The sequence below is a fragment of the Lepidothrix coronata genome, unplaced genomic scaffold (assembly GCF_001604755.1).
Source record: "Lepidothrix coronata isolate B3197 unplaced genomic scaffold, Lepidothrix_coronata-1.0 Scaffold199, whole genome shotgun sequence".
NCBI lineage: Eukaryota > Metazoa > Chordata > Aves > Passeriformes > Pipridae > Lepidothrix > Lepidothrix coronata.
In genome coordinates, this window is record NW_016690379.1 from 1151469 (window position 1) to 1175209 (window position 23741).

General features: G+C 61.0%; 1 protein-coding gene across 1 annotated transcript in view; it reads right to left on the reverse strand.

Annotated features, from left to right (window-relative positions):
* SOX13 (SRY-box 13) overlaps window positions 1-17703 on the reverse strand; it is an 18744-nt gene extending 1041 nt beyond the window's left edge. Inside the window, exons 1-14 of the mRNA XM_017832103.1 lie at window positions 17652-17703; window positions 11326-11430; window positions 4676-4877; window positions 3973-4078; window positions 3696-3782; window positions 3031-3203; window positions 2407-2475; window positions 2119-2233; window positions 1937-2019; window positions 1695-1854; window positions 1362-1471; window positions 1150-1246; window positions 923-1066; window positions 226-442 (exon numbers count right to left, since the gene is read on the reverse strand). Coding sequence (XP_017687592.1) covers window positions 226-442; window positions 923-1066; window positions 1150-1246; window positions 1362-1471; window positions 1695-1854; window positions 1937-2019; window positions 2119-2233; window positions 2407-2475; window positions 3031-3203; window positions 3696-3782; window positions 3973-4078; window positions 4676-4876 — 1562 coding nt within the window. The 5' untranslated portion in view covers window position 4877; window positions 11326-11430; window positions 17652-17703. The remainder of the gene's footprint in view (window positions 1-225; window positions 443-922; window positions 1067-1149; window positions 1247-1361; window positions 1472-1694; window positions 1855-1936; window positions 2020-2118; window positions 2234-2406; window positions 2476-3030; window positions 3204-3695; window positions 3783-3972; window positions 4079-4675; window positions 4878-11325; window positions 11431-17651) is intronic.
* Window positions 17704-23741: the final 6038 nt, after the last annotated feature.

Here is a 23741-nt window from a genome sequence, read left to right on the forward strand (position 1 = left end):
CTGAGGGGTCCCTACCCCATCACGTAGCCCTGCCTGGTGAGGGGTCTTTACCCCATAAATCTCCCTCCCTGTTGAGGGTCCCTACCCCATCACGTAGCCCTGCCTGGTGAGGGGTCTTTACCCCATAAATCTCCCTCCCTGTTGAGGGTCCCTACCCCATCACGTAGCCCTGCCTGGTGAGGGGTCTTTACCCCATAAATCTCCCTCCCTGTTGAGGGTCCCTACCCCATCACGTAGCCCTGCCTGGCGTCCTGCCGCCGGTTCCTCATCAGCGCCTTGTACTCGCCCACGCGCAGCCGCTTCCCCTCCACGATGCAGGTCCGTTTGGGTCGGGGCTTGTACTTGTAGTCGGGGTATTTCTCCAGGTGCTGCCGGCTCAGCCGCGCCTGCTCCTCGTAGTACGGCTGCTTCTCCTGGTTGGACATGGATTTCCAGCGGGAACCTGCGTGGAGGGAAGTGGGAATGTCCTTAACGCCCTGCCCGAGGGACGGGACCCTGGCTCCCGGCTGGGATGGACCCGCCACAGCACCAATTAATTAATGCCAGTCATTGGTACCACTCCCTGTGTGCAAACAGCACCTGGATTTACAGCCGGTGGGAGCCTCAGGCCACAGTCAGCCCTCCAGGAACACTGGAACAGTGTTCAACAACCCTGACCTTCCCCAGGGATTGATCCCCTCGGCTCAGCACCTGGGAGGCTGGAGCTGGACCAGCTTGGGAGGGAGCTGGAGGAGCTGCGAGAGCCACAACATCCTTCGAGATGCTCAAGTGTCAACAGGGCACAGCCTTGAGCATCCTGATGGGACTTAGGAGTCCTGTTGGGCTGGAGATGTCCAGGGAACAACTCCCAGTCATCTAACTCTTGTGTCCATCCCCCCGTGGGGGTGCAGCGGAGGTCCTGCCCCAGCCCCCCAGCACTCACCCAGGATCTTGCTGATGCTGGAGTTGTGCATGTCCGGGAAGGCCTGCAGGATCTTCCTCCTCTCGTCCTTGGCCCACACCATGAAGGCGTTCATGGGCCGCTTGATGTGGTTGTTGTTCCTGGACTCGGGGAAGTGCCGGGAGCCTGCGAGGGAGACCCCGGATGAGGTCGGGGCTCAGAGGAAGGAGCCTGTGCGGGGTCCCTGCAGTGCTCTGGGCCGTCCTTACCGTCCATCTCACAGGTCAGCAGCGCCTCGTCCAGCCGGTGGGCGGGGGGCTCCTCCATCCGCTCCTTCACCGGGGAGGAATCGATCCCGACGTGCTCCTGCGGGACAGCGCGGTCAGGGAGCAGCTCCCAGCCAGGGAACCTGCCCACGGATGGACCCCAGTGACAGCGGGGCTGGAGAGGGGACAGTGGCCACCCCTCGGGTGACCCTCACCTTGCGGTAGGGGTTGCCCAGCGACCCCTCCATGGCTGCGCCGTGGCCGTGCAGCAGCTGCCGCGCGTCGTGGATGGCTTTGGTGATGGCATCGCCTTCGCCCAGGAACCCTGGCAGGACACCGGCACGGGCACCCATCAGCACCAGCACCCGCTCCTCCAAACTGCCCCCAGAGCACCCATCCCACCCCGGCTGACACCGCCGTGCCCCGAGGGGTGGCACAGAGCAGCCACCCAGGTCACCCCGGGGAGGAGGTGCCCCTGGGAGCAGGGGGGTCACTTGTCCCCAAAAGTGACCAGGGGAGGGCACGGGAGCACCCATCGGTGAACCCACCCAGAGGCAGGTTGGACGGGCTGGTCTGCAGGTCCCTGGTGGCCCCATGGCTCGGCGTGAGGGACTGGCAGCCGCCCATCTTCAAACTGGGCGAACTGGAGGCACTGGGGAGGTCGGAACCTTTGGGTTTGGCCGTCAGGTTCAGCGGCTGCGAGGTCTCCTGTGGCAGAGGAGGGGGTGGGGGGTGAAGCACAGCCCCCAAACCCCCCAGCCCGGGGCGTGGAGGTGCTTTGGGGCTGTACCTGCATCTGGAGGTGGCCCGGGCCGGCGGGTCTCTTCAGCGTGGGAGGAGGGGGGCTGTGCAGCAGCTGCACCGGGTAATCCACTGTGGGGAGCAGAGGGACAGGGTTGGGGGGTGAGGGAGGTGGGCTGGGGGCCAAGGCCACCCCGCAGGGCTGGGGCAGCCCCAGGGGACCCCTCTCACCTGGTTTGCAGGGGATGGGCTGGATGGGCAGTGCCAGCTGGGAGTCGGGGGTGACGGGGAGGGGCTGGTGGCTGGGGGTGAAGGCAGGAATCATCACGTAGGGCATGTTGACCTGCTGGAGGGGAGAGGAGCAGAGAGACCAGAGAACCGCTGTGGGACACTGCAGGAGGGTGACGTCCCCTCGCTGGGACCCAGGAGGGGACACAAGGATGTGAGGAGGTTGCAATCCTCCGGCACGGGAAGGGGGACACGGGGAAGGGGACGTGGGGAGGTGTCCCCTGCCTTTACCTGGATCTGCTGCTGCAACAGGTTGATTTTGTGCTGCTGCTGGATGAGCTGCTGCTGCTGCTTGGCGATCTGGTGGAGGGGACAGTGGGGGTCAGTGACAGCAATGACACTGCTGAGCTGGGCTCCAGCCCAGGACGAGACACCCATCACCACCAAAAGGGAGACAAGGGGTCTGTGGAGGGTCCAAGGGCTGTGGGGAGGGCAGGAGGAGGGGCTGAGCTGCCCCTGGGCCACCTCGAGGGGCACAGGGAGAGAAGTGGGCTGGGAGGGATGTGTCCCCCCACCCTGAGGTGTGACAGGGCTGTTCCCCTGCCCTCAGCACTGCACAGGCCATGGGAGAAGAAAAAAAGGTGTCCAAGGAGCACAGTGGGCACAGTCAGGAAGGAGCCAGTGTGGTTTAATTATTTTAAGGAGCACAATTCCCATCTCCTTCGACCCTTGTCCTTTGGGATGGGCACAGAAAATAGGAGGGTTTCTGGGCAGGCAGAAATCCCACTGCCCCCAAGGCCAAAACCACTCCCCAGCATTCCCAGGGGGGTCTAATGGTCCTTGTCCTGGTCCTGCACCCACATCCAGCGGATCCCAAAGGGATCCCCAAAGGGATGGGTGGTCCCCCGAGCCCACCTGCTCTTGCTGCTGCCGTGCCAGCTCCATCTGCTGCTGCTGCTTCTCGAAGAGCATCGTGGCCATGTTCTTCTGCTCCGAGTGGGCCGTCAGCAGCTGGTCCCGCAGCGTGGACAGCTGGTTGATCATGACAAGGAGCTGGAGCTCCTTCTCTGCCAGGCTCTCCTGGGTTCCTGGGAAAGAACAAGTGGCTGAGATTTGGGGATTGCAGAGGGCGAAGGGTGTTGGCAGCACCGTTGGGTGAGAAGGGCCCCGTGTGGTTTGATTGTTTAAGGGGTGCAATTCCCATCTCCTTTCAACCCTCGTCCTGCCAGCACCAAGGAGCAAGATGGGGACTCTTTGGGGTGGGCACAGAAAATAGGGGGGTTTCTGGGCAGGCAGAGAAGTCCCACTGCCCCTGATTCCACCACGGTAGGAGACGTGGCCAGGGAATGTCTAATGAGTGAGAGGCAGAGAGATCATGTGCTGAACCACCCCCTCTGTGCACTCAGAGGCGAGTTACCACCAGAAATGCTCACCCCAACAATATCAAATTAAACCCGACCAAACCCACACAAAATACAGACATTTCCCCTCCTGCTAAGGTGGGAAATGCTGTGTCTGCAGTCCAGGCACGGGGCGCAGGAGGGAGGTGGTGCAGGTGGGTGGCTGGGGACAGACCTCACCTTTCACTTCCTTGGACTCGGCGGAGTTTCGGCCCAGCAGCCGCTCCTTCCAGTCACTGGACAGCAACTTCTCGATGGTTGGCATCACTGTCCGTGTTGGGGGAGCAGGGTTGGGGGAGCAGGGAGAGGGAGAGGAGAAGGACAACCAGGTGAGCACAGCCCACGGCTCCGAACGACAGGGGGTGGTTCCTCTCACCCCGCACTTTTGGAAAAATACCAGGAAGCCTGAAGGGAGCCGGGAGGGGACCCCAAGAGGCCACTCATGAACCTTTCTTACCCTCCTTCAGGTTCCTGTTGAAGTCCAGCTTGTCCTGGCCGCTGCCGGCGGGCTCGAAGGCGGAGCGCCGGGGCTCGGGCACATCCCCGGCCGGAGAGCGGGACTCCTGCGGCACACACAGCTCGCTGGGCACTGCTCCCACGGACAGGGGCATCCCCAGCTGTCCAGGCAGGAGGTTCTGGGCCGGTGGGATGCTCAGAGCCAGCCCGGCTCGAACACACTCTACCAGGCACATTCCCCCTGCCCGGGTTGAGAGCAGCGCTGCTCTTCACACCCTAACGACTTGTTTGCTGGAGTTTTCTACAATTTGTTCATCCTGTCCAGCTCCTCTGAGCTCTTTTCCCCTCAGAAGACACCACAGGGAGTGGGAGAGCTCAGGCTGCTGGTCAGGGGCAGGGAAAACCCAAGAGCAATGCAAAAGGGAGGCTGAAGGGTTGAAGCACATCTGGAGGTGGGTGTGGGGGGCTCCACGTCAAAGGTGAAATGCTCAAACCCCAGTGCTGACCCACGAGCATCAATAGCAGCCAGAAAAGCTTTGGGGGAGCTTCAGGTTTCAGCTTGGATTCCTCAAGATGAGGAATAACTGCCCAGGGAAACAGCCCCCCCTCTGCCAGGGGATGGAGCCCAGCTCCAGAGCAGAGATGCCCACGGGGCTCTGCGGAATCTCAGCCAGGACCCTGTTTGTCACAGCCATGGGACCCACCTGTGGCAGGGCCTGGGGGTCAGTGCTGTCCCTCGGTGGTGGCCCTGGGGGGTCGTTGGGACGGGGCTCGGCGCTGGGGGCAGCCCCTGGAGGGGACTCGTAACCGCCCTCCTTCTTCTCCTCCGTCTTGATGGTGCAGTTCACCATGCTGCCCGCTCCATCCAGCTCCAGGTGGGGGGAAACAGGGCTCCTCATGGACATCCTGCGGGGTGACAGAGCCATCAGCAGAGCCAGGGGCACCCCTGGACATGGACACCCCTTTCCCAGCCTGGCCCCACGCTGGGGTGCCCCACAGTGCTGCTTCTCCACCCACAGCGCTCCTGCTTTCTGCCACCCACAGCTGAGCTCTTGTTCCTGAAGCTTCCCAAGCTCAGGTTTTTGCAGATTTGGGGCCCAAAACCCAGGGATAAAACCAAAGCCTTCACACTTTGGGCTGTGAAGGGAGTGGAGCAACAAATCCCTGAAGAGGAGAACCCGGAGGTCCGGGACTGAGGGATAACAGGAGCACGTGCCTTCGTGCTTCCCCCAGCAGCTGGCACGGGGCAACCCAAGGCTCACCATGACAGAGACCTGTGCCAGACCCGCTCCAGCACCCCAGGGTGCCCGGGTTCCCCCTCCCTGAACCAGGAGCCGTGCCTAGAAAGCCAGTGGGACAGCGGGCAGGTTTCCCGCTCCGACGGGAAATGGAAATCCTGGTCCTGCTGAACAATGGCTGGGACGGCCACCAGAGCTGCTCCTCCGGGAGTCCCCGGCACAGCACAGAGCTGGGACCGGCTGAGCCCCGGCCAGGGCAAGGGGCTGGGCCTGGGACTGCTCCCCCTGACCTCCCCAGCACGGCCGTGGGTGCCAATCCAACTCCCAGTGCTGCCCGATGGGCACTGCCGAGGTGATGGAGGGGTGTTATGGGGGTGATGTGACACCCCAGGGGACCCCAAGCACAGCCAGAGCTGGTATTCAGTGGGGTCTGGCCCAAAAACATGCCACAGTTCCTTGCAAAGCCCCAGCTCTCTGGACCCTCCGAGGCTGTCGGGGTGGTATCCGAGTGAGTGCCAGGCACGCCGGGACCAGCCCTGTGCACGGGGCAGTGCCCACGTGAATTCGCCTTCTCGGGGCCACCAACCCTCACACCACACAGCAAGAATGGGAACAAGCACTACCCTCCCAAAGCTCTCCTTTCAGGCAGGAATAATGGGAAAAGGAGGCTGTTAAGGAAGGGATTTACATCGGCCACTGCCAGGAGCTGGGCTGTGGGACCACAGGGGCTGCCGAGGTGGGATGGGGATGGCATCCTGCCTGGGGGCTGGCACCCTAAAACCAGGACCCTCTCGCCCTCCCACAGCCCCCTGGATGATCAGGAGACCCTGAACCCAGTTTGGGGGTGCAAACTGGGATGGAGGGGGGCTGAGCCGGGCTCAGGGCAGCAATTACATAACAAACAAAGCCCAGCTCAAGCTGCGAATTAATCAAACCGCTGAAAATAAAACCTTCCTCTCAGGAACTTCAAACAAAAGAAATGAAAACAACAAGGCCGGCTGGGTAATGAAAAGCCAGGGCTGTGAATAGGGGACAAAAGGAAGTGGAACAATGGGGTGTTGGACAAAAGCAATAAAGTAAAGGGAAGTGTGACAGCTCCACAATAGGGCACTGTGCGCGCCAGCCTTTCTGATCTTAGCGGGGCTTTTTTTAATCTCAGTTCCCTTGCCCTCCGCTGAACAAACCTCTGCCGGCCCCGGGGGCTTCCTCCAGCCCGGCATGGCCCGGGGGCTGCCGCATCCTGCGGCACCGCCTTCGCCTCCCCTTCCTGCCCCCGGCCCACCTCGGGCCCCCAAAACCCAGCGCCCGCCCCGGCAGGGACCGGGCACGGCACGAGGTGGTGGCAGGCGGCCAACAGGGAGCTGTGCCCAGGGTGGGATTTGTCTCAGGAGGCTGCTCTGGATGTGCTACAGGTGGGGAAAACCAGGCGTGGCTGCAGCATCTCGCCCTGGGGGCTTTCCTGCCTCGGACCCTCAGGTGTGAGAGCGCGGCCGCTCCCTCCCTCCAGGCTTGTTGGGGGTTTTAAAGGCAAAAATCCCTGCTCACTCTACCCCTTCTCTCCCTCCTCAGGGCTGGGATGCTGCCTGAGCAAAGGGGCAGCAGCATCAGTGTCACGGCACCGAGTGACGCCTTCGGTTTGGGACAGGCACAGAGCCCCGTCCCACCCTCCAGCAGGTCACATTCCCACTGTGTTTAACCTCCCGGTGCCACTGGAAGTTTACTCTTAAAATGGGGCCAGTGCTTTAATAGGGCCCTGTTTGAAAGAGGCCTCATTGAGGATTTATTATACGGTCTGTCGAACAGAAAAAAAAAAGGGAAAAAGGAGAAAATGCCCCGTTATCTCGTTCCAGGCTGGTGCCTGTGCCCAGGGCTCAGGTGTGGGCTCCGGGGCTGCCTGGGGCACACAAAAGGGAGGGAACAATCGCCTTGGCACCGGGACTAAAAACAGAATATCTTCACCTTTAATGTTCCCCATTTAATGTGGGGTGGAGGGGAAGGGAGGGAATGGAATTGGGATGTGAAGGACCAGCCTGGAGGACCCAAAGAGCCCCACTCAGGAGCCAAGAGCCCTCAGGGATGGACCCACTGGGCTGCTTCCTCCCCACACAGTGCCTTGGAGGGCTGCACTGCCCACCTTGCCTCCAAATTCCAGCCCAGCAAATCCAAGATTTTCGGGAGGGCAACAGCCTTTCTCTCCCCATTCGCACCCCTGAACAGCACGTCCTGCAATTCTCCGGGTGGCCGAGCCACCCTTCCTGCCTGCCAGCCAGCCCTGATCCTATCGGCCCCGTTTGTGTGGAGCAGAACAGCTCCAAAGGCCGGGGGGAACGAGGTGCCAGCAAACCCCCACCCTGCCCACGCACGGCAGGACTGGGATAACTGGCTGGGGGAGCTGGGCTGCCCAGATTTTGGGGATTTTTGCCCTCACCTGCCCATCAGGTTGACCAGGCTCTTGGGGCTTTTGCTTTCCTCCCTCCCAGTTACAGCACGAAGTTCTCAGTTCGTGGGTTACGGCGGCTCTTCCCTTCAGGAGCCCAGCGTGGTTCCCAACATCATCCCAAAAAAAACCCAAAACCCCACCCATCCCAGCAGCCCCTGGCCCAGGTAACCAACCCAGCCAGGGGCAAACACAGGCCAAAAGCCTGAGGAGGAAACGCCAGAGGAGCAAAGACATCAACACTGGCAGCGCTCACACATCGGCCACGTGCAGCACCCCCGACCCCCGGGAGAGGGGGCAGAGGAAAAAATAAGACACACACGGGACGTTTTCTTCTTCCAAGCAGGACCCGAGGAATCCCGGCCGGCCACCGGCACAGACAATGGCCCATCTCCTGCCAGACGAACGGGGCTGCTTTCCTGCCAGACTTGGAATGTCCTTTCGGGGCCCTTTCCAAGCGTTTCCGCCCGGCGTCCCCTTCGCACATAAAAGAATGGATGGTTTCCTCCCCCATCCCCGGGCAGGGATGGCCAGGGATGGCCACTGTCCCTGCCAGGGGGAAGTTCACGGGGCTGCCATCCCTCCCCAGGGATGCAGAGCATCCCACCATCCATCCACGGGGGACTTGGACCACGCAGTGTCAGACGCCGGGGTTGCTTCTGAAAGCGCAGGTTTTAAACCCAAAAGGCATCAGGGTGCTGAGCATTTTCAGCTCCAGCAATGCCACCACCACGTGAGAGCCACATCTCCTCGTGTCCCGGACGGACACGTGTTCCCTGGCAGGGCCGTGTCCCCACCCTGCTGCTGCCCCACAAACCAGGGCGCTGCTGCGGCGGCGGCGGAAACGCTCTGAATTTTGGGGGCCAGCGCTCTCCCCGTCCCCACATGTTCACAACATCTCACCTGCCCACGGCGCTCCCACGGAAAGCCACAACCTCCCTCTGCCCGGAGGCTGCCGAGAGCTCAGGGGGCCGGAAAAGCTGCAAAACCTGCGCTGAGAAGGGAGACCTTCGGTGGGCAGGGGGGGATTTTGGGGAGGGTGATGCCCCAAGGGGCAGAGGGGCAGTGGGAAGTGCCCATGTGAACTGCCTGGCGTGTCCTGCCCAGCAGTATCCAATGGATAATCACCACCCCAGAGAGACCCCAAGCGTCCCTCTCCACCCCGGCGAGACCTGGGGTCCTGTGGGAAAAGCTCTGGCGTGAGCAGGGGCTGGGGTTTCCCTCTGCCCACACAAAACAGACGGGGCTTTGTCCAACCTCCATCCACCAGCAGTTCCCTGAAGGAATTTCTCTCCCCCCAAAGGATAACGGCCTCCGGAAACGTCTCCACGGGGTCAGGGCACAGCGGTGACACCACGGGGAGGGCACTGGCATCGTGGAAACTCCCGGGAACGGCCGGTACAGGAAGGAGCAGGGGGGTCACCCCTCTGCATGTGCCGCCCTGAGCACCCCAACATCCCATCAATCCCCTCTCCAGGGCCGTGGGACCCCCATCCTGGTACCCCCATAGGGGGGATCTCTCCCCCTTCACCCCCGGAAGAGGTGCCTCAGCCTCAGCACTGACACGTTATGGATTTTGGGGGTGCGGGGGAGCATCAATTTTCCATCTGCCAAGATGAAAAGCAGCCACACAGGTCTCCTATTGCCACACAGCGCTTGCAAGATTTAACCCTAAAGCAACGACAACCAGCATTTACTAATTCTATCCCCAAAAGCCCAACCTGCCTCCTCCAAAGGCCTCCAGGCCATACCCAGCACTGCTGATGAGATGCCTTTCTCCCTGATGCAGCCAGCAGAGGAAACTCCAGAGGTTTGGGGGGGAATCCAATCAATCCTGCTTTTCAAAACTTGAGGGGAGAGGGGAAAATAACCCCCTATCAATCACTAAATTCACTTCGGTGCAAGGCAGGGAGGAAGGGAGGAATTCTCAGGCTGTGGCAGGGGGAGGAGGAGGATCTGGGTTGTTTAATGGGATGCTCCATGTCCTGCACCAGGGATGCTCCATGTCCTCCATCACCTGTGGACCCCAGGAGACCCCAGGATTCCTCAGCCTCTCCCTGCACACATTCCCCTGAACACAAGGGCTTTCCTCCACAACCCAAAATCCAGGGATGCTGCCTCCCAGCAGCCTGGCTGCGTCAGGACACGGACAAAACCCAGCCAGCGGGTTCATAACTATCCAAATAAAATCAAATACAAAGAGGCATCTGGATCCTTTCCCCTGGCCCGGGGCCACCGCCTTCACAGCCACGACCCAAACACGTTTTTCCTTTTGCTGGGATGAGTGATAGGGAGGCTTTAAATAGGGAGGGGGGAAAAAAAAAATCCGACTGAACCTCAGGTGGAACTTCCCGGCCGCGGGATTTATTGGCCAGGGAATGATCTCATCGGGGAAGCGGAGGAAACTCCTCGGCGCTGGGATTATTTAAGAGCGTGCAAAGCCCCGGGGAAGGCGGCACAGGAACAATCCCAGGACAGCCCCCGTGCCGGCCGGGACCGCGCCGGTCATTCCCGTTTCCTGGCCTGGGGACCAGACGGTCTGCAGGGCGGTTTGGGTTTGTCCTTCCACTCCACGAGGCGTATCCATGGGGAAAACACTCCCTGCACTGCCCCCCCAGCTCTGTGGGTGGATGGGTTTGTGTCCAGGGAGGGTCATGTGGCTGAAAGGATCCTTAGGGAAAGGGGGTGTCCAGCAGAAGGAGTGTTCTGCTGGGATTTGAGCGGCAGCGTGGGCAGGGGTGAGGGGGGAGAAGTGCTGAAAGCACAAACTCTCCTTCCCAGAAAATCCTCCCCTCCCAGAAAATCCCCCCTCCCAGAAAATCCCCCTCCCAGAAAATCCCGTTCCCTGCAGGTCTGAACCTCCAGGGAAAAGCACAACCCCCCTCAATCTCCACATTTCCAGAGCCCTCCTTCTTCGTGCATCCCTTTTCCTCTGCCCTTCCCACCTTCCCTGCATTACAAGCCAAGGAAACCCAGAAACATCAGAGCAGATTAAGGAGGGAAGATGCAGGGGCAGCCTGGCACCCTGGAAAATGGGTGTTTACTCTTTCTTTCCTTTTTTTTTTTTTTTCCGCATCAGAAACAATTTTTAAAAGAAGTTTTGGATGCAAAGATCAGCAGCAAAACCTGGCTGGCTGGTGGACCCCGAGCCTTTGCACCCAGCACCCGGGGGGCTGGATCAGCCCCACAGTGGGATCAGCCCCACAGTGGGATCAGCCCCACAGTTCCACCAGTGCCCACAGAGGGGTGGTGGGTGGTCAGGGGAGCTGCCAGATCCCTGGAATCCAGCAGAGATCCTTGGGACGGCTCCCAAACCCCCTCCAACCACCCCAGCGCGCCGCCCCCTTCCATCTCCCCACTCCCCAGTTTGCACCAGTCGATCAATTCTGGGCGAGAAATTTCAAAAATCAGCAAACCCAGAGAAATAAAAGGAAGATCTTCCTGGGGTGCAGGAGGCCAGCAGAGCCAGGAGGAGAAGGATGGGGACAGCTCACTCACCCTGGTGCAGTGACCCTGGCGCGGTGACCCTGGCACGGTGAGGGGTGGTGGTGGTGAGGGGTGGTGGGCAGAGCGTCTCCCTCCTTTCCTTCACGGTTCCTGCCCTCCCCTCACCCCAGAGCGGCCCTCGGGCTTATCAGGGAGGCCGATCTCGGTGTCGTTTTTGTGTAATTTCACTCACTCAGCGTTTCCAGGCAGAGCGGGGGGCACGGCTGACTCGCTGCTCCGCAAACAATACTTTCCTATCGCATGACGGAGAGCGAAGACATCTGACCCTTTTCCTCTCCTGCTCAGAAAAAAAGACCAACACGGGGCTCACCCACCTCGCCACGACCTGCCCTGCGCCTCCCGGTCGGGGCTGCTGGGAGGGAAGAGCTTTCCAAACCCTTTTTCCATTCGCCACCCCAAGGGCATCCATAGGTGGTGTTGGGCACACGCAGGACCTGCTGCTATTTCAGCCCCAGGTCCGTCCATAACCCCCCACCCCAGAGCTTCTCGTGCCATTTGACACCTTCCACTAAAGTCCTTATTCTTCCAGGCTCCCATTTGTGGGGGGCAATCCCATCTTGTGTTTCCCAGGAGAGCCGGGAGCACACGTGAGCACCAAAGGATGCTCAGAGCCAGCCCTGGTGCCCCTCACAAGTGGCACCCAAAAATCATGGGGCTGTGCTTCTGCTCCACATCCCACAGACACCAGTGCCCCGGAAACCTTCGGGGGCACCTTTGTTTGGGATTCTGAGCTGCAATAACCAGATCCTTGTGCCTGAGCTGCCACGTGCTGGGACATGGAGGGACATGGAGGGACAGAGGCTCCGTGGAGCCACTCGCCCCCTCAGCTGCTGCTGCCCAAATTCAGGGCATGGGGAGCTCCAGCTGCTGGTGCTGCTTCACATTCCAGCAGCAGATTTTTCTGCTGGTGTGTCAGGAGCTGCCCCACGAGGGCCTTCATCAACCCCTGAAGGAGAAGGCAGCCTGAGGGACGGCTGCTGGGGGCCAGTGGCTGTTCATCACCTGCCCCAAACCCCCCCTGCCCCAAACCATCCCCCTCACCAAGGCAGCCCTGGCTCTGCCCCGCTGGGCTTCGGCTCCCTGGAGTCGGGGCTGGATGGGGCTGGTGGAGACCCCCGAGAAAAAGGCTTCTGGCTTGACTTCCCCCCCTCAGCCATGGTTGTTTTGGTGGTGTTTTAGGGTGATTTGGGGTGCGGATTCAGCTCATCCCCCCTCGGCTGAACCAGAGCATCCGGTGGCAGCAGCAGCTGAGAGCGGCATCGCCTCGTCTCACGTTCACAAGAGAAGCTGCACGAAGGAGCAGGAGCTGTTTTTATCATTTTTATCACTACCAGGAGAGACCTCGGGCTCTGGGGTAGGGGACCATCACCCATCCTGCTGCAGCACCCAAGGGATCCAACAGCAGCGACCTCCAAACCGAGACCACCCCGCCGGGCCGGGTTTGCACCTCATCTCTCCTCTGCCCTATGGATTTGGAGGAACTAAATCCCAAGAAATGCAGTTCCCACCCAGCTCCTTTCCCCTGGGGGAGCAGAGAGATTTGGGTACAAGGCTTTACTGACCCATAGGGGTAGTTCCTGTCGCACAACAAAACCCCAGCACAGACAAGGAGCACCAGCAGGAAGCTGCCAGCCCTCCCCGTTTGGGAGGGGGTGTCCAACTGCCCCCAGCCAGCCCGGGGCTCCCCGTGTCCCACAGCACACAAGGGGCTCTTTGTGCCTGGTGGCACCTGTGCCATCCCCCCCTTGCTCTATCCCGATTTCCCCCAGGTCCCTGAGCCTCCAGCGAGGGGCTTTGGCAGCTCCAGACCCCAGGTCCTGCTGTGCTCCCGGCAGGAACAGGCAGGAACAGGCAGCTCCCACACCCCACTGTGCTGCCCCTCACTGCTGCGGCACCACGGGGACAACAAAAGGCACCGGAGGCACTTCATGCCACCCTGGTGAGGTCACATGTGGCTGCTGGAGCCGTGCAGATGGCACTGGGAGCCCACAGGGAAGGGGGTCAGCCCCGCTTTGCCCCCCTAAATGAAGGGAGGAGGCTGTGAGGGGCTGTGGGGCTGTGCTTTGCATCCCGACTGTGCCATGGGCACAGTTGGCTCCAGGCACTCCCAGGACCCCTGGTGCCTGTTCCCCTGGTGCCCAGCCCCCAGGACCAGCTTGAAAACACACAGACACACAAACCTCACACAGAAAATGTGTGTTCCCCAACCCAGCCCCCAGGATGGACCTGAGGACCTGAGGAAATGCAGCGGGAAGGACCAGGCACGGGAGCCCAGAGGCCAGTGCAGCACTTGGGAACCCAAATCCGAGCCCAAGAGCCTCCAAGGAAAGTAAATTCTGCTCTGCTCTGCCCAGCCTGCACAGGTACAGATGGGTCCTCCAGCCTGCACTGCACAGCGCTGGGGATCTGCCCCAAAATAACCCGTTCCTAAAATCCACGTGTCACAAGAAAAACAAGCAGGAAAGGGTCTCCCTGTGGGGAACTCACTGGCAGAGCTTCCCACGGGCAGCAGCCCCCACGCAGGGCCACTCAGCACAGCTTGGCTGGGGAGAGCCTGCCGTACTCGCCCATCCTCGCCAGCCCTGCCTGCCCCTGCCTGTCCCTGCCCATAAATCCCCTCCTGCAGCCAGGCACGCTCCCGTGCAAGCCTCTGCCCCAGGGGACCCGCTTTCCGCTGGGCGTGAAATGAGAACAATAGGGCCAAGCCCTCCATTGTTCCAGACAAAAGATAAGCCTGGGCTCTGGCATTCCCCTGGCTCTGGCATTCCCCTACGCCCTGCCCTCGTGGGCAGGCAGCAGGCAGCAGGCAGCAAGCAGGGCTACCACCCTGGGCTAGGGCAGAGGGTTTTCTAAACCCTTCCCACATCAGCTCTCAGCAGGTGACCCAGAGGGGCTGCTGGGGGGAGGAATGACCTTCCTGCCCACCTCCTACACTCCTCACACCCCTCACCTCCCTGGGTGGTCCCCAGTTCCTGCTGCCCCACGTCCCCACTGTGGGCACACCAGGGGTGACCAGTGCCAGCCCCTCTACAGACCTCGGCCCCGTCCTCTCCGACCAAGGCTGCAAACTGGACCCAGAACACCCAGCCAGAACAAGGGAGGAGGACTGCAGGGGATGAAGGCTGCTCACTGCAAACCCACAGCCAGCCAGACACCCGTGACGCGGTGACAGCGCCGAGGGGACTGTTGTGCCACGCGTGCCAGGAAACGTCTCATCTCTGCTGGGAAATGCCCCTGCTCCGTCCCTGCTCTCCTACCATCACATCACCTGCCCATGCTCAGCCCTTCCAGCCCCACTGAACAGCACAGGTTGACTTCTATGCCCAAAGACCTCTAGTTTTGGGTGGCAGCGTTGGGGCGGCCGCAGCCCCGGCACCGCAGTGGAAACACCACCATGAATCTCTACCCACCAACTTCTGCACCTTCTCCTCCTTCCCCTGTGAGTCTCCAGCTCCTGATAACCCCATTTTGTACAGGCAAAGAGGGTCAAATGCCCCGCTGGGCTCGCTGCTGCCTCGTGCTCTTTCGATTCTCTTTGCTATATTTAATTTATACCTTTTTCTCTTTCTGCCCAGGGACGAACAGCCACGAGGCGCCTTCACCAGGCAGGAGTAAAATAACAATAACTGGGGCCAGCAGGTTTTGGCCAGGGCTGGTGGGAGCTCTCAGGGGTCTTCAGGTGACTTTAATGATGAGCCAAATTATCTTGTCCCTCTCTCATAAGGCACCCGGGGTAGGTGGCAGGAGGCTGCCCGGCCACCCGCCTGCATCTTTTATAACAGTCACATGCCTGGAGCAGTCCTGGCTGCTAATGGAGCATTAAATTATGGAGAGTCAGAATTTCAAACATTTCAGACCCATCTCCTGATTCGCATTCTTTGGCTGAAGGGCTGCGGGACAGGAGGCAGGGACAGGAGCTTCCCCCCAGTGCAGTGCTCACAGGAGAAGCTTTTCCCTCGGAAAACAACAGATCTGAGCTCAAAGCAGCTGCAGAGACATTTGGGGTCCAGGGGGCTGGTGGGGTGTTCGGGGGCGAAGGGGCTGAGGCTGTTTCAGCAGAGCCCTTGTTCAGGGCTGGAGCGGTTCCAGCTCGGGACATGTGGTCCTGGAGCAGGTGGACACGGAGTGGGAGGGAGAGAGGGAAGGCAGGAGGGCTTCCAAGCAGCAGAAAATTTTCCAAAAGTTGATGCCTTGGACGCTGCCAAGTTTCCTCGTGCCAGAGGAGCCCACGCACTTCTCAGCCCAGCACCAGCAGCACCCAGCCATGGGGAGCTCCCAGGGCACGGCTGCTCTACCCAAGGGAGCACATTCCACTCCTGAAGTTGCTCCCCAAAAGGCACAGGATGGGGCAAAGGCACAGGCACATTTTCCAGCAGGACTGTCACAAGCTGCACTAATTTATTTCCCTTCTGCGTGTTCTCTACTGGGTTAAAATGGGGTGGAAATTAATGATGCATCATACAAAACTTCTCAGTGGCCCAAATCTTCCTCCCTGCAGTGCAATGAAACCAAAAACGCCACAAAGTTTGTGAGAAATAAAGCAGCAGAGCCCAGGAGAGCCCAGCCCTGGCTGGTCAGGGGTGGCCACGATGCTGCAGGGGACCCCCAGCCGGGGAACGCCCGACCCCGGGGCTCTTTCTGGGCTCTCCCTCCTGCTGAGCTCAGCTCCTCCACCAGCCCTGATCCCCCCAGCCCCTCCATCAGCCCTGGGCCCTCCAGCTCCTCCATCATCAGCCTGGAGCCCCTCAGCTCCTCCTGAGCCCCCCCAGTTCTTCCATCAGCCCCCAGTCCAGCTCCTCCATCATCCCCGAGCTCCTCCATCCTCAGCCCTTATCCACTCAGCTCTTCCATCATCAGCTCTGATCCCCCCAGCTCCCTCTGAGCCCCCTCAGCCCCTCCATCAACCCCATGTCCTCCGCCAGCCCCGCTGCCAGACCCAGCCGCCCTCAGACTCACAAAAAGAAGCTGCTTTGACCCCTCACTTTTTTCTAGCTGAGGGTGGCGGCCTTGACAGTGCTGGTTAGTGATGATCTCCAAGGCCTTTTCCAGCCTAAGTGACTCTGTGATTCCGTGAAATGAAAATCTCTCATCCCTGGTCCTGCTCCGCGGCCGCGGGAGAGAACAAAAGAGGGCAGCCGGCTCCTCCACGGCATCACGGGCTCTAGGTAGCGACTGCCCTGCCTGTGAGGGGATTATTTTGTTCCAATAAAGGTATTCATTTAGGAAAACGGGCAGAGTGCATTTTGCTGGCACGGCTGGGAACTCGCAGGGTGTAAAAGCCGAGCGGAGCGGCCCCGGCAGCCACAGCGCGTCCCCACGGCGCTGAAAGGTGGTCCCTGGGTGAGAAAAGCTTTTTGGATTTCTGCAGCTCCACGTGCACACACAAAGCCAGCCCGGCACAAAACACTCCCGAGGTGTTTACAATGGGATAAAGCTGGAGCAAGCAGGAACACGGAGCCGGACAAAGCGGGGCCCACCCGCTCGTGTGGCAAGAGGCCGCGGGCCGTGGGCTTACGGGCTCTGCCCACCCCGAGGGTCCACGACCCCCCAGATCCACTGGGTCAGTGGTGAGAGACCCCCAAAAAGCCGAGCTGCTGTGACACCAGCACCACAGCAACACCCGTCCAAGTTTGTTTGGGCCGTTTGTTTGTTTGCCCGAGGGGATCCCTGAGGATTCCTGAGCATCCCTGGCTGCACCGAGCACATGGAGGGCTGGGACAGCAGTGGGGACCCAGCTGGCCCAGTGTCCCACTGTATCCCACAGGGACTCACTCTGCCACCTCATCTGCTCACCAGCAAACTTCCAGTTCCTGCAGCAGCAGCCCCTGTGGGCCCAGGGGTGCTCTCTCTGCTCAGGGACACTTCTCTGACCCTCACCCCAGTGCTGGTGGCACTCACCAACCCCCAGAGCAGCAGGGATGGACTCCCCACCATGTCTCCCCAGAACACTCACCTGGGGGGTGCAAAACACACCTCTGGCAGCTCCCAGAGCCCCCCTTCACCCCGACCTGCTCACAGGTTCCCAACGACTCCTCAGCCCCAGCGAGTCTCAGCTCCAGACGGGCTCAGGAGACCCCACCAAGCACCAAATACAAAAATAAACCCACTGAAAGAGTAGATTTACTGTGCTCCCCTGCACGGAGAGACAAACCCTTCCTCTGCAGCCCATCAACGAAATTAAACCCCCTGCAGCACATAACAAGTTTACGAGCTGCTCCATCTCCCCCGTCCCGACGTGCCAGGGCACAGCTCCCCCGGCACCCCCGCGGAAAATGGACATCGCGGCAGGGAGACAAAAAGTCCAGCTATTCCCCCCAGGACATGTCACACCCCGCCTGGAACAAACTTCGCTGCAAGAGGGATTTCGGCGGGGTGGGGCGGTTTGGGCGCTCTGGCTTGGCCGGGGTAAAAAAAAAGCACCGCAGGAGGAGCTGAGCTGCCTGAAGGCACCAGGAGAGGGAAAGGGATTTTCGAAAAATTTGGGGTCTCTGCTCCTACCTATTTGTCTGCTCCGAAGGGATTTGGTGAGGTGACAGCTCAGATGCCAAGGGCAGCTGCTCTGCCACGGGAGGGAAACAAATAACCAGCACGGAGGGAGATGCTGGTGAAAATGTGTCACTTGCAAATGATTTAGAAAAACTGTCTTTAGCCTGCCCACGTTTGTCAAAGGACAGCTGCTATTTTTAACACAAAGCCTCTGAAATCGCAGGCTTTCAAAAAGAAGAGAGAAAAAGTACTGTATCAGTGTCAACAGAAGGGATTCTGTGCAAAATTAAATTGAACTAAAAGGAAATTGGATGAATTACAAACACGAGTTATTGGCTCAATAGGAGAGTAACGGAGGGACATTATCTGCTCTGTGCTATGGAGAAAATCACATTAGCTGAGCTAATGGTCCTTTTTCACTCCTAAAATCTATTACTCCAGGTTTGCTTTGGAAGTCAAGTGTTTTCTGTGCTGAAGGTACTTCACAAGATGTAACTGAGACTCGAACAATACACGGCCACGGTCTGTAATTTTTCCTGGGCAGCATCATCCCTCCCTGGCACCAAAACCCTGGAAATCACTAGGCAGAGGTGGAAAGAAGCAAAGCTTTGTGTTTATTTGCGCGTTTCGCACTAAACCCTCTCCTTTACGGCTCCCTGGGAGACGCAGCTCCTGGTTTTCTCTTCCGCCACTAACTTTGGTGTTTGACTGCGGAGGTCCCCGATGAGGTCTCCCAGCTGCTCCCTGAGCCGAGGTTTATACTGAAACCCCCCAAACCCCTCCATACCTGCACCCACAGCCCCGCCAGCCACCCCAGGACCCCTCGGCACCAAGTCCCGCTGCCGGGAGGGCTCCGCTGCGCAGCAGCTTCGCCCCCCCGAGACCCCAACCCGGCCCGGCCGGGTGGGACACGCGGCTCGGAGGACCCGCCATGGCTGATGGGGAAGTGGCGACAGCGGTGACAAGGTTCATCCCCGCTCCCAGCCCCTCTCTCCGGCCGTGCGCTGTCGCGACGGTGTGGCTGCGGTTTGTTAGAACAACCTCAGTCGCTCTCCGACCAGCAAAACATCCGTGAGCGGCACAGACCAAGTTTTCCTGGCCGGATCCCGGCTCCGCAGGGCCGGCTGGAGCCATCCTGAACCCCCACAGGGCCCCTCCGTCCCCGCCGGGCGCACCTGGGGGGGCGGTGGGAGATGCCCGGCGGGGCACGAGGGTGTCCTCAGTCCCGCGGGGGGACAGAGGGATGGGGATGAGGGACCGGCGTCAGGGATGGGGATGAGGAACGGGACAAGGATGGGGACGAGGTGCAGAGACCCCGACCCCGGGCCATGCCCCCCGCCTGCCGGCGCAAACAGCCCCCAGCCCCGCGGACACGCGCGTGTGCGCGGCCCCGCGCCCGCCGTGTCTGCGCCAGCGCCGCGCGTCCGTCTGTCCGTGCACACCGCGCTGTGACCCCCCAAAACCGCGTCTGGGGGGCTGCCCGCCTGCCCCCCGCTGCCCCCGGCCCAGAGCACCCAGAAGGGGACGGGTCCCACCCGGAGCCGCGGTCACCAGTGGGATGGGGCGAGAAACCTCCCTGAGGGGTGGAACGGGGGTCCCGGGGGGTGCCCGTGGATTAACCCCTTTCCTGCCGCGGTCCCCTCGCCCCGCACGGGGGTCTCGGAGGAGAGTTTGCAGCCCCCGAACTTTGCAGCGGGGACGGGGCTGTGCGGGGGACGGACCCTGCGCCCCCGCTTCCCCTTTTTCCTTCTCCTGTTCAAGCAAAGGGTTTGTTGTTTTTTTTTTTTTTCTGGGGGGGGGGGAAGGGGCTTCTCCCAGGCTATCCCTCCCAGCCCCGCTCAGCCCAACCGGGGTCGAGGACCGCGACCCCGGAGGATGCTCGTCACCCCGGGGCCCTGTCGGTGCCCCCCGGCCGTGCCCCCGGCCGTGCCCCCGGCCATACTCACGGCTCCGCCGGCGCTGCCGCGCAGTGCCCGGTCCCGCCGCCGCCCGTGCTGCCGGTGCTGCCGCCGGTGCCGGTTCTGCCGCCGGTGCCGGTGGGGGCTCCGCCACCGCCTCTCCCGGTTCAGGTCCGCCCCATGTCCCCAGCGCCTCCGGTGGGAGCTGCCCCGGCGCCGGGCGGAGAGAGGGAGCGAGGAGCAGGAGGAGGAGGAGAAGGAGGAGGAGGAGGGGAAGGGGAGGAGGAGGAGGGACAGCGGTCCAGCCAGCCAGCAGCCGGCTCCGGGGCGGCCCCTCTGCCCCGTCCCCTCCCCTCGGGACCCCCTGCCCCGCCGGGGAACCCACGTGTGACACCGCCTGGAGCCCCGCGCTGCTCCCATGCTCTGCCCTGGAGTCCTGTGGAGGGGCTGAGACCCCTGCAAAACTGAGACAGGACTCGGAGGAGTCCTGTGAGACACCGTGAGACCCCCCAGCGCCCCGGTCCGAGCAGGGAACGATCCTCCCCCCCCCAGCTCCCAGCCAGGGATGGAGCAGTGCCTGGCTTGCAAAGAGAACAGTCCACAGCCCCAGGGGGGTCCCAAAACCCCAACACGCCAAGAGACAGACCCCAAAGCCCGGCCTCCAGCAGCTCCTTCCCACATCACCCCAAGCTTTTGCTCGGTTCATCCCCCCAGCCCCTTTCCCTGCTCCAGGATCTCGGGAGCTCCTGGTGAGCCCCGACCGAGCCCTCGCCCTTGACTGCCCAGCTGGGCCATGAAACACTCCCCGACCACACCTGGAGCCCTTTCGTGGTGAAGGTGGGAACAATCGGAAACATCACCTGCCCAGCCAAGGTGGGAAACAAAGGATGAGCCACTTTCCTCCGTGGCCTTGGCAAAGCCTCTCCCTGGATCGCGGCCCGAGCGGAGCAGCACCATTGTGAGCTGGAGCCCGAGTGGAACGGTACCATTGTCGCTGCACTTTGGGAATCCTTCCCAGCCCAGTGGTCACCAGCTTGGGTTATGGCCAGGATGGAAACTTCCTGATGCCCCGAATCAATCATGTCACAACCCCAGGAGCAGCAGTGCAGGGTGAGGCCCTCGGAGCTCACCCGTGCCCAGCAGCTGCAGCAGCACCTCGGAGCCTCCCGGAGCTCCCGGACCCTCAGGTCTGTGACACTCAAAGGACCAGTGCTGGCAGTACCCCCCACACATCCCCAGGCCCCTCAAGGTGCAGCCTTTGCCTGTTGGGAAGCCAGGGATTTGATGAAGGGAATTTTGGAGAGGTGCCTTTCCACACCTAGAAATAGGTGTGCACGTGTTCCGCCTGCGTGTGTGTGAACTGAGGGTGGTGTGTGAACGTCACCGCCTCAAATCCGTCACTAAATCATCCTTAAAGTTGCACTGAATGCCACCAAACCACTTTGCTCCCCCCCCTGTCAGGGCCTTTGCTGCCCTGGCCTGCTCAAGAGCTCACCCTGTGCCCCACATCCAGCACCCCACGCTCCTCGTCCCACCGGCGGCTCCGCTGGGAATGCCATCACCCACCTTCCCAAGGGAAAAAACGCCTCAGTCTGATCCAACCGGTGCAGCTGGAGCGAGAGGGGGTGGGTTGGGCAGATGAATGTTGACAAACAGTCTTTTTTCTGCAATGAAGTCTCTGAAATGTTATGTCAACATGGAAGGACTGTTTATGTTTCACCAACCGGGAAAGTTCCCATTGACTCGGAGCTGTTTCCTCCCCCACACCGTTATTTTCTTCCCTGGGAATTTCTTTTCTCCAAACATTGTTTTCACCCAGGAGAAAGAGAAGAGATGGAGCTCCTGGGACTCACAGCTCCCCCACACCACACACTGCCACGGGTGTTCTGGGGGCGTTTGGGCACCCTCACCCCACAGCCACCCCAACACAGCCTCCCCTCGCCCCATTCCCATCACAGGGGCAGGAGCAGAGCTGGGCAGAGCCAGGCAAGAAGTGACCTGGGAGAGCTTCCCAGCTGGAATCTTCACCCAGAGGATTAAACACGAAAGATGCTGAATGGGCCTCACCCCCAGACCCCAAAAGCTAAAGGAGCTCCGTGATACACGTTCCCACTTCACAGATGGAGAGACCGAGGCCCAGAGAGGACCCAGCATTCCTGGGGTCATACAGCAAGTACCAAACATGCAGCAGGGCAGGACACAAAGGCAGCTCCTTCACAACCCCCCTGAGCCCCCTCCCCAGCTGGGGGGACTGGTTCTCCCAGTGCCACCCCTTGCATGGGCAGTGCAGGCAGCCTCGTGTGCCCCTGGAGCCACCAGTCCCTCTCTGTCACCCCTGACTTGGGACAACACCTCAAGAGGTCACAGAAGGAGATGGTTATTGGGGGCCAAGCGACCTCCATGTGCCCCCCAGGCTCCTGCTGCCCTGGCAAGGCCCCGGAGCTGCTCCAGGGGCAGGAGGAGGCAGGAGGAGCAACCCCCAAACTGGACAGGGAAACAATTAACAAAGGGGCCGAGGACCTGCCCAAGTGAGCCAAAAAAGAGGGAACGGGAGCTTTGTTCGGGTCGTCATGGCAACAGCCAGGCCGGAGCAGCAGCCACGGACTTTCACTTTCCTTTCCTTCCTCCCTGTCCCAGTGTCCCCAGTGTCCCCAGTGGCCATCCCTGGCTGGCAGGTCCCCCCACGTGCCACCAGCACTATGGGTCTGGCAGCACCTCCCAGTGCCAGGAGGTGGCAGCCCAAGTGTCCATCCCCAGGTGTCACCACCCCTGATCCACGAGTCCTGTCCCTATCCTGGCTCTGCTCCTCTCCATGTCCTCCTTCGAGCCACCCCAACTCCATCCACAGCTCCTTCTCTCCACCTCCCTGCGAGGAAGCCCAGGACCCAGGGAGCGGCCCCAGGATGTGCAGGGCATTCCCAGGATGTGCAGGGCATCCCTGGGATGTGCAGGGCATTCCCAGGATGTGCAGAGCATCCCCCAGGATGTGTAAGGCATTCCCCAGGATGTGCAGGGCATTCCCAGGATGTGTAAGGCATTCCCCAGGATGTGCAGGGCATCCCCAGGCCCTGCTGGACATCTTCAGGACCTGCTGGACACCCCCAGGACCAGGGGCACAAGGTGCCAGGATGGAGATGATGGCACAGAGACAGTCCCTGTCCTTCCCTGGGGGGGTCACACGGGACCTGCTCAGCTCCTGCTCTGTCTCTCCCCACCTGGCCGTACCTCGGTGAGGAACCACGACTGCTCCCACTGCAACCCTTTGTGCTTCCCTCAGCAGAAGGAAGCCGGGACAATGGGTGGAGGGACCAGGAAAGCTGGTGGGGGCAAAGATCCCGCTGCCTCCAGTAGCAGGGGCACGGAGGGGAAAGGCACAGCCAGCGCTCACCTTCCTTTTCCCAAGCCCCCCGCCCTGCCCGGAGCCCGCGGTGCCGCTGCCACCGGAGCTTTGTGCTGGCTGAGAGTCCCCTGGATCGCAGGATACTGGGGACTGAGTCATGGAAATGGTTCAGACAATGGCTTGGCCCCTTTAGAACTGGCCGGAGGGGGCAAAGCAGGGAGAACAAATCCGACCTTGCTTCCTGCACGGAAGCGGGCCCATTGTTTGGGAATGGGCATGTGCTCTGCTCCTCACCAGCCTGGGAAAGCTGCAGGGGGATGGAGAATGGGGAGCAAAGCTGTGGGGGTCCTGCCAGCCGCCCCCATGATCCTGCCTCACAGTTCTACCTGAGAAAATCTAGGGAGGATGAGGATGAAGGCGCTGCCACTGCCCACGAGGTCACTGCCACCCGCCCCTCGTGTGCCCTCAGCCGGCCCAGCCTGCTGTGGTGGCATTGCCCACATTGCTGGAGCAAGCAGAGGGACCCAAAAAGGTCCCTTGTCACCCAGACCCAGAGACACACCCCTGGCCAAGAGTGTCCAAGGCGGGACGTGCCCAGCACCATGTCCCTGTCCCTGCCCTGGCTCATGGGAGCCACTCTGGGCACACACACTGTGGCCTCAGACAGACAGACAGACAGAAAAACAGACAGACATCTGCAGCCCGTTAAACCCAAACAGATACCACGGAGAAGCTCTGGAACCGTGGCAGTCTTGGGACTGTCCTCAGTTCACCCCATTCCACCTGGGTCTCACAGTCCATAGGGGTGGGGGACATGGCACCCAGCAGGGATTCACCAGTGACCTGTCTCACCCACCCCTCCAC